The 17,115-nt window shown below is 42.8% G+C and overlaps 1 protein-coding gene across 6 annotated transcripts in view; it reads right to left on the reverse strand.

Annotated features, from left to right (window-relative positions):
• Positions 1–3,991: 3,991 nt before the first annotated feature.
• The window catches only part of MSANTD2 (Myb/SANT DNA binding domain containing 2), a 31,546-nt gene continuing 18,422 nt past the window's right edge, over positions 3,992–17,115 (reverse strand). Inside the window, exons 2-5 of one of the 6 annotated variants that reach the window (XM_042957737.1) lie at positions 16,038–16,127; positions 12,099–12,198; positions 10,419–10,479; positions 3,992–5,527 (exon numbers count right to left, since the gene is read on the reverse strand). In XM_042957737.1, the coding sequence (XP_042813671.1) occupies positions 4,675–5,527; positions 10,419–10,479; positions 12,099–12,174 (990 nt within the window). In that variant the 5' untranslated portion in view covers positions 12,175–12,198; positions 16,038–16,127 and the 3' untranslated portion in view covers positions 3,992–4,674. Of the gene's footprint in view, positions 5,528–10,418; positions 10,480–12,098; positions 16,128–17,115 lie in introns of those variants that run through there. The other 5 variants (XM_007074090.3, XM_015538750.2, XM_042957739.1 and 2 more) reach the window with 5 other exon arrangements.

Below are 17,115 nucleotides of genomic sequence, written 5' to 3' on the forward strand. Positions count from 1 at the left end.
GCGGGGTGGGGACCGACGGGGACAGGGGGGCGGGGCGTCCGGAGGGGGCGGAGAGGTCGCGGTCTCCCCGGGCGGGGCGTGCGGGTGACCCTCCGCGGGCGGGGGTTGGGGAGGGCTCCCGCGCTCCGACGGCCGGACCTAGCGGCCTCCGCCCAGGCAGAACGCAGGGTGGGGTCGGGTAAGTGGCGGTGTCCCCACAGCCCCCACAGCCGGCCGGGGGCCAGGGGAAACGGGAAGGTCCCGAACTGCCACACTGGGGCCATGCCCTCCCCCCTCCGCTCGCTTGGGGTGGGAACGGAAGACGGGGAAGGGAGGGAGGTCTGGGGATCCTCCGACGTCCAGGAGCCACCCGCACGCCTGACACCGTAGCCGGCCTGGGCTCTGGCTCCGGGCTTGGGGGGACCGCGTCCTCGGCCTAAGCCGGACAGCCTTCCTGGAGGAAGAGGGGAGCCGCGTTGTCCCGGAGCCACTGCGCTTCCGAAGTGTGTGGGGCGGAGCGGCGGGAAGGGGCGCGGTTCTCCCGCTCGCAACAGCTGCTTTCCTCGGAGCCGGGCGGGGAAGAGATGCGGCCGCCCCGCCTCCACCCTGCCTCGCAGGGGGCCCCCGCAGCTGCCACCCGGCAGGCCTAGGGCCGCGCCCGCAGGTGCGCGCGGGGACCGTCTGCACCTGCGGGCGGCGAAGAGAGGCGCTCTCCGCAGGTCCTCGGAGACCCCCTAAAACCCAGCCCTCAAGGTGACCGGGTCTTGTGCCCCACACCCCTAGCAGGGAAAGGACTGGAGCAATGCTGAGCAGGAAACTGAGGAAACAGGAGCTCGGCTCCCAGCTCCTCACCTCCAGCCAGAATGGTTTATAGGCCTTACGCTGACTGGGGAGGAAGGAGCAGCTGTGGGAAGGTAAACTGGACAAAGTCCCCCCATTTCTTTATCCTTGTATCTTCACTGTCCCTTATCCGTCATCGTGCCGGCTCTGATCCTTTAATTCCCGGGACTAGATCGCGTTCGCTGCGAATTTAATTTAACCGTTCCGCCCCCCACACTCTCGCCCCTCCGCCGGGTCTGTCCAGAGGCACCTCTGCGCCCTCTGGCGGCCGCAGCTCCCTTACAGAAGGGGACGCACCTGTTCTAGCTTCTCTGTCCAACAGCCAAAATACGGATGCTTCAAACATCCGGGCACAGCTTAACCGCCGAGCAAAGGTCACCGGGGGCAGAAAGCATAACAAAGAATCCTTGGCGCTGCCTGCTCCGAGTGGCAGTGGACTGGGAAGAAAAGCAGTCAGGGCTCCGATTCCATTTACTCCACATACAGTTCTGCACTGTTTTAACACCGAGTGTGGTCCTTGTGCTTGCACGGCACAAGATCTTTTTGTACACAGTGCCCCACAGACCCTTTCAGATGCCTCTTCCTAGCGTGACTTTGCTGGCTGCTCTTCAAATACCTGCCATGCAGTGGCTTTGAGCAATGCCTATGCAAACACCAGACCGCTCATGTAACCCCTGGAATCTAATACTTGGCAGCTCAGCGGCAGCAAAGGCAACAGAAATAGATTACTGCCAGTCTCATACCTTTATTCGAGGACCTACAAGCTTAGACTGTCAAGGTGTTTTGTGTGTGTGTGTGTGTGTGTGTGTGTGTGTGTGTGTGTGTACTAGGGGAGGGGGCTGTTGGTTTGGTTTTTCTATTCTATCACACTCAAATTTTCCTTTAGTTTACACTGCAAACCAGCTCCTGTAAACATTCCTCCTTCATTTCCACACCAGGGTTAATGTACCCCAAATAAGTAACTCCCTCCAAGAAAGTACAAAGTCTTTTGGCTGCATCTCAGGAACGCCAAAGCAACTAATTTCGCAGGCTGTGCTCATACCTATCAAGTGCTATGTTAGAGCCTCAATATACACACTCTCTGTAGCCAACTTTTCCTTTGGAATTTAGATCCCAAATAACTTGCAACATCAGAAGTAAAGCTGCAACCAAAGATGTGTAGGCAGTGAAAATCTCCATGTGACACAGGGGCAGTCCTGTGAGGACTCTTTCACCGCCCTTGACCCCAACCAAAACATTTCCCACTGGAACGCCTATTCCAACCACTTCTTTCTGCTGACCCTGAGCCAGTCAAAGTGACAGCAGTTAGCAGAGCAGCTCTATTCCTTTCCGAAAGTGCCAAGATGCATTTTGGGACGAACCCTATTCTCTACCCTTGTGTAAAATGAGAATGTTGGCAGATAACCCGTGAGTGACCTGGAGCCTGCTTCCACAAACATGTTGCATGCAAGAGCTAAGTTCATAGTTTCGTATTTAAGAGACGTGCAGGTCACTAGTATTTCTTCCAATTATACCTCATATCTCAAAGTATCTTCTCATGCTGATTCTTATGTATGCACATAGGGTCTCCGTCCCCCTTGACTCATTATAAGGCTTCATTAAAGCCCCCTCACCCCCCCCCCCCGTTTTATTTTGCAAAGCTCATATAGTTATCTGATTCCCTGCTATCCTCTCTTCTAGATTGTTCTGGACAAAGAAACTAGATATTCAGTTAACAGCAGCTACTTTCTTTCCAAGCGTCCATTTCCCAGTGTTCAGTTTTGTCCTCTTGCCGCTACGGCTCATCCGTCCGAAGCCAAATGGTGAAAACATACTGGATCCTGGATCCAGTCTTGGCCATCTTCTTCGTGCTGCTCACAGTGGTCTAGTAGTGCCCCATTCTCAGTAATGTTAGGTCAGTCTGAAACATCCTCACTAAATGTTCCCCAAATGATCTGCCCCAGCTAAGTAACTAAACAGCAGCAGGAAGTGGGATAGAGTGGAAAAAATGCATGAAGCACATTGGTTTGGGGGTTTGTCAGTGGCAAAGTTTCGGGGATACCGTGTGGTACTCTGGAAATGCATTTTCCTGCAGCACTTAGCGCTGAAATATTAAGAAATTACTGCTATAAGATGGTCAGTGCAGCCTCAGCCTTTAGGTCTGTAATTCCAAGTTCCAAAGAAAAGCAAGCTCATGAGAATTTCATAAGGCCCATACCTACAGACTGTACCTAGGGAGAAGAGGTGCTACACTCAAATTCCAAGAATATTTATACTCTTACTGAACTAGCATCCATTAAAAAAAAAATCATTTTCAGTAATCTCTATGCCCAATGTGGGGGTTGAACTCATGACCCCCAGATCAAGAATTGCATGCTCTACCAACTGAGCCAGCCAGGCACCCCGACTAGCAAACCCTGTTTAGCAGCTTCTATCAGAAAACAGCCAACTCCTTAAACCCAGACTAAAATGACATTCATAAAAGTCATCCCACTGATTAGAAGCCCTCTAGCCATTTGAAAAATAAGCTTCAACAAGCCAAGAGGTATCAGGATGAGAAAACCACTGATTTGAGACCAGGGTGCAGGAAGGAAAAGAATATTTTTTATCAATGTGCAATTTTATCTTCAATAGTATTAAAAAATGGGGAAAATTAGAGCTCTTACCTGGATTTGCAGTCAGTGTAAAGCAGAGCACCCGCGAGATGTTGGGGGACTCATTAAAGATAAATCATCAATCTAACAAGTCTTGGCCATAAGACCAAAGTGATCCTTGACTGCCCTTCTAGTAATCTAGTCGTTAGTGAAGAGCACTAACCTCTAAGTAAAGTGCTAGTTGATGCAAAGAAATCCCTGAGAGATCGAAATGTGATAACCACTTTCCTAATGGACTTCTTTCTTACAACCTCCTACCCTGTGGATCACTTTCAAAAATGTTTTGGGTGTTTCTATTGGATCGTCTCTCCTTTTTTGTAAACAGCATGATGACAGTTCTCCACTTGTACTCTTTGAGAGAGTCGCCCCTGACTACTGAGTGTAAAGATGAGGAATGAAAATCTCTTACAAATCCACATGCTTAGGGTCAGCAGGAATATCCTAGTCATTTAAAATAAAAAAAAAAAAGGAAATATGAAATGAAATGCCCCATTTGTTCCATACATTCTCAGCTCTGCTACAAAAAGCTCAACTAGTACTCCAAGAGGTCAAGAATTACTTTAATAATTTCTTTGTTAAAAAGTTTAAATGGTAACACAACCATAAAGTTGGTACATCACAGAAACAAAGGTCTTTGCAGGCAACACTGATCGGGAATAGCAAAACACTTGGTTGGTGAAAAAAATGAAACTCTAAATTATATACAATATAGCTAAGGGTGATATTGAAAAACAGTCTTATTTACGGTGACTCAAGATTTAACTTGCCATTATCTATTGCTTATTTATTCAGGGTTGTAAATAACACTTATATAGAGACATAGAGATGTGTAAAAATGAAACATTGTGAAAAAAATACAATTTTTCAATTTCATATGAAACTCAAAGTATAAGTTTTGTCCAATATGGAATGTACCTACATTTGTTTATATTAGGGCTCTAAAATCCATTTAAAAATTGTTTTTTGTTTTTAAAAAAGAAACAGTTGACCCACCATGCAAGTTCGCTGTATATCTTGCTTGCTCAAAATGAGCATTTTCAGGTGAGGTCTGTTTTTTCTGCCCAAAGTCTAATATGATTCCGTAGAAGTTGTACTGGCCCAATTGTGGAAAGAATTCCCATGAAGAGTCTGATGGCAGCATCTGGATGAGGGGCAGTCTGAGTAATGGAAAGTGAGTAGAGAAGAGGGAGGTAAGAGCCCAAATCCTTATGAAGGATGACATTCAGTTGTTAAATTTTAAGGGGTATCCAATGGCTTTTTCCAGGCACTCAACTAAAGAGCCAGCGGAAAGAAAATCCCTCTCTACTTCGACAAATTTGATATAGATGGATTTGGGGGAAACTCCAGGATCCACAATACAGTTCTGAGACAAAAACCCATTAATACCAACCCAATCTTTGCTGAAGGTTTTGGTATTTGCTTGGAAATGTAAAAATAAGCATTGCTGGAGAGTCCTGACCTCAGCAATCCCGAGGTAGCAATAGATTATTCGGGTGGGTTCGATTTCCACCTGTAATGAGGCTTGTGCTGACAGGGTCTCCAAGTCAACCCGGCCCTCCTTTCCTGGGTCTAGGGAACGTCGCTCCATGTGGGGTGAGGGGGGCCTCTCAATACATTCTTCATAGCCAATGGCATAAAGGCCTGGACTTTTGGGAATGCCTCCTGGTAATAAATATTGAACAACGTTCCCACCGGTTGGTTTGGAATGGGCAATGGGTATCCAGTCAATTTCCATGTGCAGCTCCAGGCACCGAGCTTCACTAATCGTGATCTCTAAAAATTTGTAGTAAACATTTTTCCAGTTCATTTTCTGCACACGGGTCATAATGATCCGTCCCTCGGGCTTCTCGGAGTTGAAGTACTCCCGGAGTCGCTTGCCCAGGGGCACCTGGGAGCTGATCTCAGCATAATGGTAACGGATATCCTCTTTCCAACGGGTGTTATAACCAATTCCAAAAATGGCCAGTTTATTAGAAAGATGAAGCCTTGAAAAGTCTGTCCAGCTCTGAAACAGTTCCCATTTCAATTGTACTGATTCCAAAATCTGTACGATATTTTGCATGATGTCTCTCTTCCTGGAAAGAGAAACACAAGTCAAGTTCTCCAGGTGTCTAGATCAGCACTGTCCAACACAACTTTCTGCAATGATGCAAATGTTCTACATCTGTGCTGTCCAATATGGTAGCCATTAGCACTGAAAATGTGGCTAGTGTGAGTGAACTACTACATTTTTAATCATAATTTGAAATTAAGTTTAAATAGCCACATGTGACTAATGGCTACCTTATCAGACAGTGCAGGTCTAGATAATCATAGTATTAAAATCTGAGAAACACTCTTCCTAGGAAATTTCTAGGAATTAATGACAAACTGCTTTCCATTACTTCTATAGTCTGGCTGTATTAAACCTAGTAACTACTGATACGTTAAGACCCTAGGGTTTCAGAAATCCTAGGGTCTTGATCCCAAGGATCCCAAGGATCAAGAGTTTTTAAAAATTATTATTATTAACTCCACTATTGTTAACATAGTGTCATATTAGTTTCAGGTGTACAATATAGTGATTCAACAATTCCATACATCACCCAGTGCTCATCACAAGTGCACTCCTTAATCCCCCTCAGCTATTTCACCTATCCCCCACCTACCTCCCCTCTGGTAACCCCTTCCCTTTGCTTGTATGTTTCTTAAATTCCGCATATGAGTAAAATCATACGGTATTTGCCTTTCTCTGAGTGACTTATAAAGTGGCTGTTATAATGCACATGGTGGCCTTCAGACCTAAGTACCAAAAGCAGACAAAGGATGTTGTATTCAAAAAGGTATTCAGTATCAATTAAAATAATGAACAGCTTAATTTCTAACCTGGAAATTCTTAAAGTTCAATAATTTTGGCCCATATGTGTTTGCTGTAGGAAAATATACAGTTGATTAGGACTAATGACCTCATGCAAAAACAAAATGACATTTTCTATTTGTCTAAAATTCATTACTACTGGGGCGCCTGGGTGGCTCAGTCGGTTAAGCGTCCGACTTCGGCTCAGGTCATGATCTCACGGTCCGTGAGTTCGAGCCCCGCATCGGGCTGTCTGTGCTGACAGCTCAGAGCCTGGAGCCTGCTTCAGATTCTGTGTCTCCCTCTCTCTCTGACCCTCCCCTGTTCATGCTCTGTCTCTCTCTGTCTCAAAAATAAATAAACATTAAAAAATAAAATAAAATAAAATAAAATTCATTACTACTCCCAAATTTAGAAGAACTGTCAGTTAAGTACAAAATTAAGACCTGAGAATTCAGATGGAAAAGGTCTACATCAAGCTCAGGTTTTAAGAGGGGAAAATGAATGAATCAAGCCTATTCTAGAAAATATTTTCGGGGCGCCTGGGTGCTCAGTCAGTTAAGTGTCCCGACTTGGGCTCAGGTTATGATCTTGTGGTTCATGGGTTGGAGCCCCGCGTTGGGCTCTGTGCTGACAGCTCAGACCCTGGAGCCTGCTTCGAATTCTGTGTCTCCCAATCTCTCTCTCTGCCCCTCCCCCACTCACATGCTCTGTGTCTGTCTCTCAAAAGTAAATAAAAATGTTAAAAAAAAATTTTTTAACAAAATACTTTCTAACAGGGAACAAAAGCATAGAGACAATTTCAATTTTTTTTTTTTATAAATTTTTTTTTTTTTAACGTTTATTTATTTTTGGGACAGAGAGAGACAGAGCATGAATGGGGGAGGGGCAGAGAGAGAGGGAGACACAGAATCGGAAGCAGGCTCCAGGCTCTGAGCCATCAGCCCAGAGCCTGATGCGGGGCTCAAACTCACGGACCGCAAGATCGTGACCTGAGCTGAAGTCGGCCGCTTGACCGACTGAGCCACCCAGGCGCCCCAGAGACAATTTCAATTTTGATTTGGATAGTTAAGGAGTAAGGCAGAAAATGCTGGGACGTTCTTGTTTCACATGCTGCTTAACTCCTATAATTGTAACTGCTGCTTCAATAATTCATGTACTATAATGAGGATACGTAATTACAAGTTTGTTTCTCAGGTATGGCAAAACTCGGATATTGGAAGATTGAAGTCTGTTCTGTATTAACTTCGCAACCAACTATCACAGTCTACACCGGTTATAGGTTTAAACTACGAAAATACTCAACTACCATCCTTATGTACAATCCAACAGGCAAGAGAAGAGGATGTACATTGGTTGCTAATGGCTTCTCGGAAGGAGACAGATACTTGAAAGCTTCCTATTCAATTCTTGTATCTTTGAGGGGAAGAGCTTTTGGAACAAAATGGGGAATCTTCCACACAGCCATTCTCAGTCTGTGCCCGTACTCTCTTTGGCTTTCTTTGCAAGATGACAAAATGCCAATATTTGGTTATCAGCTGCTTCTTGGAGCCAAAGACTGCCCTGGACTTATCGGCCGCTCTTGAGTTTGTCATGGAAGTTCCAAGTATCAGCGTGGCCACCTTGATGAAACCACTGCATTAGTGGGGACTGTTCTTCTCAGAGAACACAAAGGCACTCAGTGATCACTTCTCTCACATTTAGCTTGGTGCTTGTGAGGTGAAGATATAGAACCATGTTTCTGCATGGGTCAACGCTTTCAAAAAAAGCTATCTTTCACAGCCACATCCTTCCTTGTCCTCTTTTGAAATGTGACACTGACCTCAAGGACAGGCTAAGGAGTTGGGAGGGAGGGCAGAGATTTTCATCTATTCTGCTCACTGACGTGTCCCAATGCCTGACATAAAGGAGGCACTTGACAAATAAATGTGGACTGAATGAGCAGATTAGGTGACTCTTCTTTATGGATGAAGCATGGAATATTTTAACTATAGGCTATGTCAGCAGGCTCAGGCTAATCCCACCTATACTTAGAGGAAAAACATAATCCAAAGCCCAAATGAAGTTATTTTATTCAGCACTGTCATTGCCCTAAATCATCAATAAGAAACAGTTCTGAGGAAACTTGTACTGGAAAATAAATGGCCTACTAGGAATCAATCTAATATTTTTTCCCCTGTGAGCCAAAACCTCGAGAAGAGGCAGCAAAACTGTCTATTTCTACATAGCCTGTCAGTTTCTTGCCCTGCTCAGTTTCTTGCCTCAGCCTGAAGGTCCCTGGGCTTAAGACTCATCACATTTGCAAAACTACAGAGCACAGTGAAAACGAGACCCAGGTACTTAAGTGGTTCCAGAGAACTGTCTATTATACTTCCTGATTTCTGAAGTTCCAACCACAAGAAAAGTGCAGATGGTTTGAACATAGTGACACCAATTCTGTGAAGTTTCACTTCATCTCCAGTTACATCAACTGGGTCTCCCCTGGGTGAAAGGGAGAGATGGGACATTTTAATGAAGGGGAGAGAATGGCCTTTTTGGAGAATAGGGGTCTGAAGATATGGACTTGTAATAATGCATTTTTAAAAATACTCATCAAAGTTAACCTTTCTTTGGGACATTCCCGATGTCACAATTTGAAAACAGACCTACTTCCCAACGAGAGACGGCTTCAAACTTACTGACTTGAGCCATAAACTTCTTTTTTAAGGAGTGGGGAGTGGTTACAATTTTAAGGAACAATTCTTGATCCCTAAACTTTCACCATCTCCCCAGTCATGGAAGCAGCTGATATTGGGAATTCTTTGGTCCCACAGATGCTCTGAAAAAGGCAGGAGCGTTTGCAAAGGGTGGTGGTGGTGGTGGTTTGGTAAACGAAAACATCAGTTTCCTTTTTATATTGCTTGTTGCCTATCACACCTCTTTCTGTCTTGCCTGTTCCCCCTTTCTCCACCATCCCTCAAACATCAAGATCGAATGTATGGAATGAAGTACAGAAGAAAAAATGGGTGATGACCAGGCTTAAAAAAAAAAATGGTGTCCCTCCACTTTTCCACTAAATTTATCTTTTAATATATTTCATAGATATAATCAGGGATTTACTTAAAGCTATTCAAAATAACCACAAACAGGGGCGCCTGGGTGGCGCAGTCGGTTAAGCGTCCGACTTCAGCCAGGTCACGATCTCGCGGTCCGTGAGTTCGAGCCCCGCGTCAGGCTCTGGGCTGATGGCTTGGAGCCTGGAGCCTGTTTCTGATTCTGTGTCTCCCTCTCTCTCTGCCCCTCCCCCGTTCATGCTCTGTCTCTCTCTGTCCCAAAAATAAATTAAAAAAAACAAAAAAAAAACAAAAAAAAACCAAAATAACCACAAACAGGGGCGCCTGGGTGGCTCAGGTGGTTAAGCATCATGATCTCCTGGTTCATGAGTTCAAACCCCACGTTGGGCTCGCTGCTGTCAGTACAGAGCCTGCTTTGGATCCTCTGTCCCCCACTCTTCTCCCTGCCCCTACCCCACTCACAGTCTCTCTCTTAAAAACAAACAAACAAACAAACAAACAAATAAAAGAACCACAAATATAGTATCACTGAAATTCAGAGAGCTGTGATATCCTTACAGAAGAGATAGTGCTGAACTTAGGGTGGAGACCAGGTGAAGGGCCCTGGCCCAGGTTAATCTTTCCTCCAGCAACTGCTTTCTTTTCCAGATGTATAAAAAGGCTGTCTAAGAGCTTGCTTTTTGATTCTTACAGTGTGGTATCATAAAGAATGTAAGTGTCCCTCTGGCCCTCCTGTCCTCTCACCTAAGCCCAGATAAACTCAGGGCCCCATGGATCATCTCGGTACCACAACTGGACATCCATACATCCACATTCACGTACAGGCAAACACCACAAACACACTTATTTTTGTGTAATACATTTATTTCTTTGTGTCGCGCACAAAATTCTCGGTGTTTTTGGTTAACCACTGGCAAACTTAAGCTAAGAAGATGTGAAACAATGACCACACGTGCTTCCTCAGTGGCATGCCTACAATTTCCACCACAAGTCTAACGACAACCATGACTTTCTGCATCTTCCCAATGGTCATTACATTTAGGTAAATACACTTTATAGAAAGAAGCATCTACTTACTGTGCTTCTTCAGAAGACTCTTGTTTTATTTTTAATGTTCTCTTTGTGACAGGTATTTCATCTGAAAAGCAAGGTTTTTGAAAGAGATTATATTTTTCTAAGTAGCAGACATTTATGTACATAAGTCATTGTGTTTACTGTCTGTTCCATACTTTCCAACGCAAGACCGTAATTCTAGTGTCAAACACTGTCCAATGCCAGATTTATAAATATAACTCTTATATAATGAGATGCATACATTTATATGCAAGATCAGAAACCAGCTCTACAAGTATAAAATTCTTCAAGGTCACCAGTGGGATTTCTAGCTAGGAGCTTAAAGCTTAATTTCACTGCAAACATGATTTTTGAAGGAACAAGAATGAAAAATAATTCTCTTCTATTTAGGTTTTCTATGTAGGTTTTACACAGCAACTATTCTCCCAATATCAGAATCAATATACTCTGCATGTTATTTTATTTTATTTTTTCCCAAAGGTTTGGGTGACTTAATTCTCCATGGCAAAACCAGAGTTACAGAATGCCAAAGTAATTTAGACCTTACTACTGTTTGGAAATTAAAAGGTAGTGATCACTTGGTATCTGCCCTTTTTACTCTTCCAGTCCTTAAGTCTCTCTTTTACATGGCATTAGTTTTACAGTTTAAGAGTTTCTTCTCTCCCTGTCTTCCAATATTTGAGAGATTTAAAAAGAAATCGCATTTGAAAGAAATATTAGCATTTAATCCTTTTTCTTTTGCATTAGCATTTCTCTATCATCAGGAATTCTGTAAAACAATGCCTGTGGACTTTTATCTTAAGCCAGGGAAGCACGTTCATAGTGCCAATCCTGCTTATACTTCTTTGGAGCTTGCCCGAGTAGCTCACTGGGGAGAAAACATTTACTTGTAAGGGAACACGCATCACACAACTTGCTACTGAAGCCCAGTGACTGCAGCAGAAACCGATTAGCACTTCCAAATTATAAAAATCCAAACTGGAGAGTCTGTTGCAAAAAGAAACAAAAACTAACTACGTATCCCCTCTTAATTAGGCCACCTGCGTTTAGATTTGATGGCCAGGAGTTTTATTTTCCATTGTTAATGCTAAGTCTGAATCATTCCAGCCACTGCTCAGATGGGATCCTTAATGAATTCTGAAGGAGTATGATCACTGATAAAATTCAAATATCATCTCTTTTCAACATAAACAGAGGCTTCTCTTCTTCTTCTTCTTTTTTTTTTTTTTTTTTTTTTGTTCAGACTAAAGTGTGGGTGGGGACCTTTTCCAAATCACAAACAGAAAATAAACAGTATTTGGAATAAAGCAAGGAAAAGAAAGTCATGTCTACAGCAGTTTTGAGCCAAGAGTTAACCTTCTTGGCAGCTATCTTAGAACAAGGAGGTGTAGGATATTTGAAATGGCATATAGGATTCTTCTACCTGTCACTGATTAGGAATTGTGGGTCTTTAGGACTTTTGCTGGTCCGCAAATCCAAATGGCTAACACCAGGCACTAGCTGGCAATTGAGGGCTAAACCAACAATGTCCAGATTGCCCCAAATGGGCTGGCTGTGTGCCTTGTGCTGACAGAAGGAACTGAACTACTAAGTACAAATACACATATAAAGGGGCGTGCGTGCACACACACACACACATACACACACACACACGTTAAGTATCATATATATTGGCTTTCTTACCCAATTCCTGATCTGTTGGATAGCCATGGAGATCCTGACTGTGGTTTCCCCAGTCCTCCTGTGAATACTCCTCCATAGTGCTGCCATCTGACTCCAGCTCCTGGTACAAGCCACTACTGTTAATAAGTACAGGCTGGCAGGGCTGAGCATCCCATCCTCCCTGACCAAACACCTGTTCCAACTGTTCAAATGTGTAACTGCTCTTTCTTTTCCCAACACCATGTTCTTTCACCCGACTGTAACACCTGCGAAGGGTCTAAGACACAAAGTCTTTTGTTATTCCTTTAAAGCTGTACTTCCTCTTCCAGGTACGGACCACAGATATTAATTACTATTAGACAGACACAGACAGACAAACACAGACACATTGTTACAGGAATGCTAGATTTCAAATTCATTATTATATTAGAAAAAAAACTAATTTAGCATTTACTCAAACATGTTATAATTCAAACAATTATTTTGCAATTAATCATCCATTAAACAACAAGAAACATTACAACATTATTGCATGTACCCCATAACACATATTTTTATACCCCCACCCCCATTTAAAAAGAAGAAGTAGGAAAAAAAAAAAAGAAAAAGAAAACAAGAAATACCAGCCAGCCAATAGGATGCACACCTGCCACAGAAGAGAAAGAGCTGCTATTGTGCCCAGAATTTGGAAAAAGTGAGGGAAGGGGGGACAGAAAGAAGAATTTCCCAAGCGAAGAATATAACCTTCCCTACTCTTCAGAAGGAAATCAGGGTAAAAACAATCGCCTAAGTGAATCAGCTAGTAAAACATACTACCCTCAAAGTCCACAGTCCTTACTAAATTACTCGGTCTTTAGGGAAATTGCTAAATTTAAAAGAGGTCAAATAATTATGCTACAGAGCCCCAGTCTCAAACATCAACTATCAAGAAACAATGTGCTAATTCCTACATCGAAAGATTAGCCAGTTCTAATCTATTCTACCAACTCAGACTGCCAGGAAACAAACCAATAATCTCCTTTCCTGGGGGGGGAAGTGAGGTGGAGGGATACCACTGCACTTCTTTTTCTGCCTTATGCTATGCAGCAAATAAAAATCACTATGCAAGTCCACAGGGAAAACCTGGATCATTTTAATGTCTTGCACAAACCATTTTCTTCATGGTCTTCCAACGCATACTTGTTTCTGATCATTAGCCCAGTTTCCTTAATTATTGGCATCTTTTACTCTGTCTTACATGGTATTTCAAAAGATAAACCAAGGACTTAGTCCCAGCATCCAAATTTAGTTTACTGACATCCAGTCTCTATCCCATCTCTGCTCTTTCTGCTCCTTCTAATCTCCCTTCTACTTTACTGAATTTCTCTCGGAATTTTCTTGAAAGACAAGACCCCTTTTCCCTTGTGGCTCTCATATACCTTCTGACTCAACTGTGCAAAATTGGTTCACTTCAGACTTAACTTATATGCATTAGTCAGACTGTACGTTTCTCCTAAATGTGAGATTACTTTCCATACCAATATATCACATATTCCCACCAAACTAAAACAACTCTTCATAATCTTTACAGAGCCTCCACGAAAGTTCAGTATCTTTAAATCACAGGTGACAAATGACAAGACACTCTGTCAAATACTTTGCAGATCTGTCCCTCGAGGCCAGGAATCCAGATGGGCAAAAGCAGTAATAAAAGCATGGCACATAGGATGATCTTCCTCAGACATACACAGAGTGGTGATTAGTCACCCTGTCCCAAAACCGGCCAGTCTACCCCCTGCATAAGCATCTGCCTTTCTCCCTTTCTTGAGATCTCTGGTGCCTCAAATGATGCCTTAAAGAGCCAAGGTTTCTGATTAAAAGTGTTCCCTCTTTCTCTTTGTAAAAGATTGTCACAACTACATAACACAAAACTTTCTAGAAAAAAGTCAGAAATGAACTTGGGGAATGCGTCACAGGGTAACTTTTCCAATGGAAGGAGACAAATGCCAGCAGCAGATCTCATTTAATTTTCTATATACTCCCCTTTCCCAGTGCCCTCTGCCCTCCTTGCAGGGATTGGAATTTGAACTGCAAACATCTCCTGCCAACTTATTTTTATCTTACAATGTCTAGTTTCTGCCTCCAAGAACACCCCAACTGCTCTTTTCGACTCCTCCAAGGACCGTACATGGAGAGTCCCGGCCGTGTCCCTTTCACCCTGCCAAGGCCATAAATGGAGATGTCACTGCTCACTACTTTCTGGCTGCCTCGAGAAGTGCACGCAGCACACAAGAGTCCAGTCGCCTCTGTCACTGGGGGTCATTTCAGAAGTCAAGGAATAAACTTACGTTCCTTTGAAGGAATGTCGTGACACGGGCATCTTAAGCAAAGCCACCAATCTTTTGACAATGTACATGGTGGGAAACGACAGGTTTCTTTGAAACCACCAAATTGAGCTTAAAATTTCACTTGGCTTATGTAATTGTGAATAGCAATATCTAATGGTTTTAGACACAGAAGAACAGTCAGATGATGTATTTTATATTTCATCAAAAAAGGCTATGAGATCTTGCCACCTCTTTCCTTGTAGTGTACTTTTGTGATACACTTTAATAGTGTCATGTGTTGATATGAAAAATACCTCTTAGGGGTCTGGAGGAAAAATGCTTGGTAATTCCTAAATCCATACGATAGGAATTTGATATATTGGAATAATGTTAAAAAGACTTCCAAATTGATTTTAACACTCTCAAGACATAAAATACACATAAGAGGTACCTTCTGGGTTCAGCAAAGGATCCATGGATCCAAGGAGAGGCTGTTTGAATAGGACACATCAACTAAGATAGAAAACGAAAGGGAGAACTCAAACCTGAGCAAGACCACCGCTGTGGGAGACACTGAACTCAGTAAAGCTGCAGGGACTTTAGAAACAGATAAAAGGAACCTATGGAGGCCTTCCAATCAAGAAAGGTCACACTTCCTACACCCCAAACGATGAACCAAATCACGCAATTAAAAGACTGCGTGTCTGTGTCAACAGTCCTAAATAAGCCAACTTAAAAATCTACTCTAAATCTGAGGTTACGATAATGCTCCAAACTCTAGGAAAAGCAAAGCCTCACCTCCCACTTCAGACAGCCACACCAAACCCAACAAGAACCTCAAGTTTAGCTTTCTTGGAGGGCCGTTTCCTACCCAACACAAATACCTTACTCCCCTTCCTTCTTTCTTTACCTCACTCATCTTAGAAATGTATGGTAATTTAACCTCTAGCATTTTCTTTTAAAAGTTAAGATTTTGGGGGAAGTTGGGGGGGGGGGAAGAATTTGCTCAAAATTATTAAAAGACCAGCCTATTCATAATTAGGAAGAATAACACTTTCCTTATTGCTAGAAATTTCCATGGTAAATCAATATTACAGTCTCCTCCCTGGGGAAGAGCAGTGAGGTAATACTGTATTCTTGAAGGAAGTCAGAGGGATAGAGGTCAGGAGGAGTCAAGAGAATCTAGAAAGAACTAAAGGGTAGGTAACAACTTGATCAGGTGGTCAAATCAGAAGAGTTCGTAGGTCTTTGATTTGGAAGAAATGCCAAGTGTTTAATCACCACAACAGGAAAAGAACCAGAGACAAGGCTTAAAAGATGTCCCATTACCAAAGCAGGGAGGAAAACAAGATGGCTGACAACTGATAATTTATAGACGGAGGGAAAGTTCTGCCAAAGTTTAAGATTGGAGGGAAAGGAAATGAGAGAATAAAGATGACATTCATTGCGGATGAATGTGGGGGGGAGGTCTGCGGGGGAGGGGGCAGGTAAACAAAGGTAGGAGTTTTAGATTGGCAGGATTGGGGGTTTAACGGCAGCAATGCAGAGAAAGACCCAGGGTTACAGTACATGTAACATTAAATACAGTGCACAATGCAGCTATCTTGCCAAAGTAAGTAAATCCAGTATTGGGTTGTATAAGCAGAGGAATCACATGTAAGCTATGAAGGTGGCTCTTCCTCTCTATTCAGCACCGGTGAGGCCACAGCTGGAGCACAGCATTCAGTTCTGGGCATCGAACCAGCTACAAGAGAGGGAAATTGTAGAGTTCAGAAAAGGGCAAATAAAATAATGAAAGGCTTGGAAAATAAGATCTATAAGTAGGGCCAGTGGTTTCGTCAAAGCCCTTCCTGACATTATATAAGCTACTTTGGGGGTAAAAATAAGGTTTCTTTCGCTTCAGTGTCCTTCAATCCCTCCTTTGACTTTCAGGAAGTGGGAGGAATTGAATTTTTCCCTGGTATGGCAAAGCAGGAAGCCAACTAAATAAATCATATGGGCATATGCCAACCAATTCTGCTACTGGCTCGTTTTCTCAAAATTTGCCCCATTTCATCCAATTGAAACATAATCACCGTGACAAAACCACTGTTCTAACAGAACTGACTACAGGTGGAACAGGGTCTATAATAAGGAGGAATGGAAATGTGTAGCATAATAGCTACATAAATGTGTTGTCCAGAAAACACTGGCATGATCAGCCTAAGATGTCAGATGAAAAAGTCAAACCGCAGGGCAGGATAGCTTAGTTATAACAGCAGGAAACAATGTTATAAGAAAAAACAAGCAGTGAAACAGATTTTCAAATGTAGTTGTCAAACTGGCCACACTAGAAATGGATTACATAGATGATCTTAACCCTCTGCAAACTAAATATGATAAATTTTAGCTTTTTTTTTTTTAACCCAAATGATTCCATAAAGAATATACTTATTTGCAGTCAGAGTCTTAAGAATCACATATCATATTTCACAAGAGATAGAGGAAATTACACTGGGGGCAAATCTCCAATGACTAGCTGTTTATAAAAGAATTAAAAACAATACCTCAGCCTTAGCAGATGTGGATTTTTAAAGCAAAAGTCTTTGTGAAATACATTAATCTTCCTTTAAAGTTACCGCTTTATTGTAACTGTTACAACTAGTTGCTCTTAATGAGGCAACAACAACAACAACAACAAAAAACCCATTGAATTTATTTCAATATCTTTTGGAGAGACTCAATATGTCTTT

Source organism: Panthera tigris, chromosome D1 (assembly GCF_018350195.1).
Source record: "Panthera tigris isolate Pti1 chromosome D1, P.tigris_Pti1_mat1.1, whole genome shotgun sequence".
Lineage (NCBI taxonomy): Eukaryota > Metazoa > Chordata > Mammalia > Carnivora > Felidae > Panthera > Panthera tigris.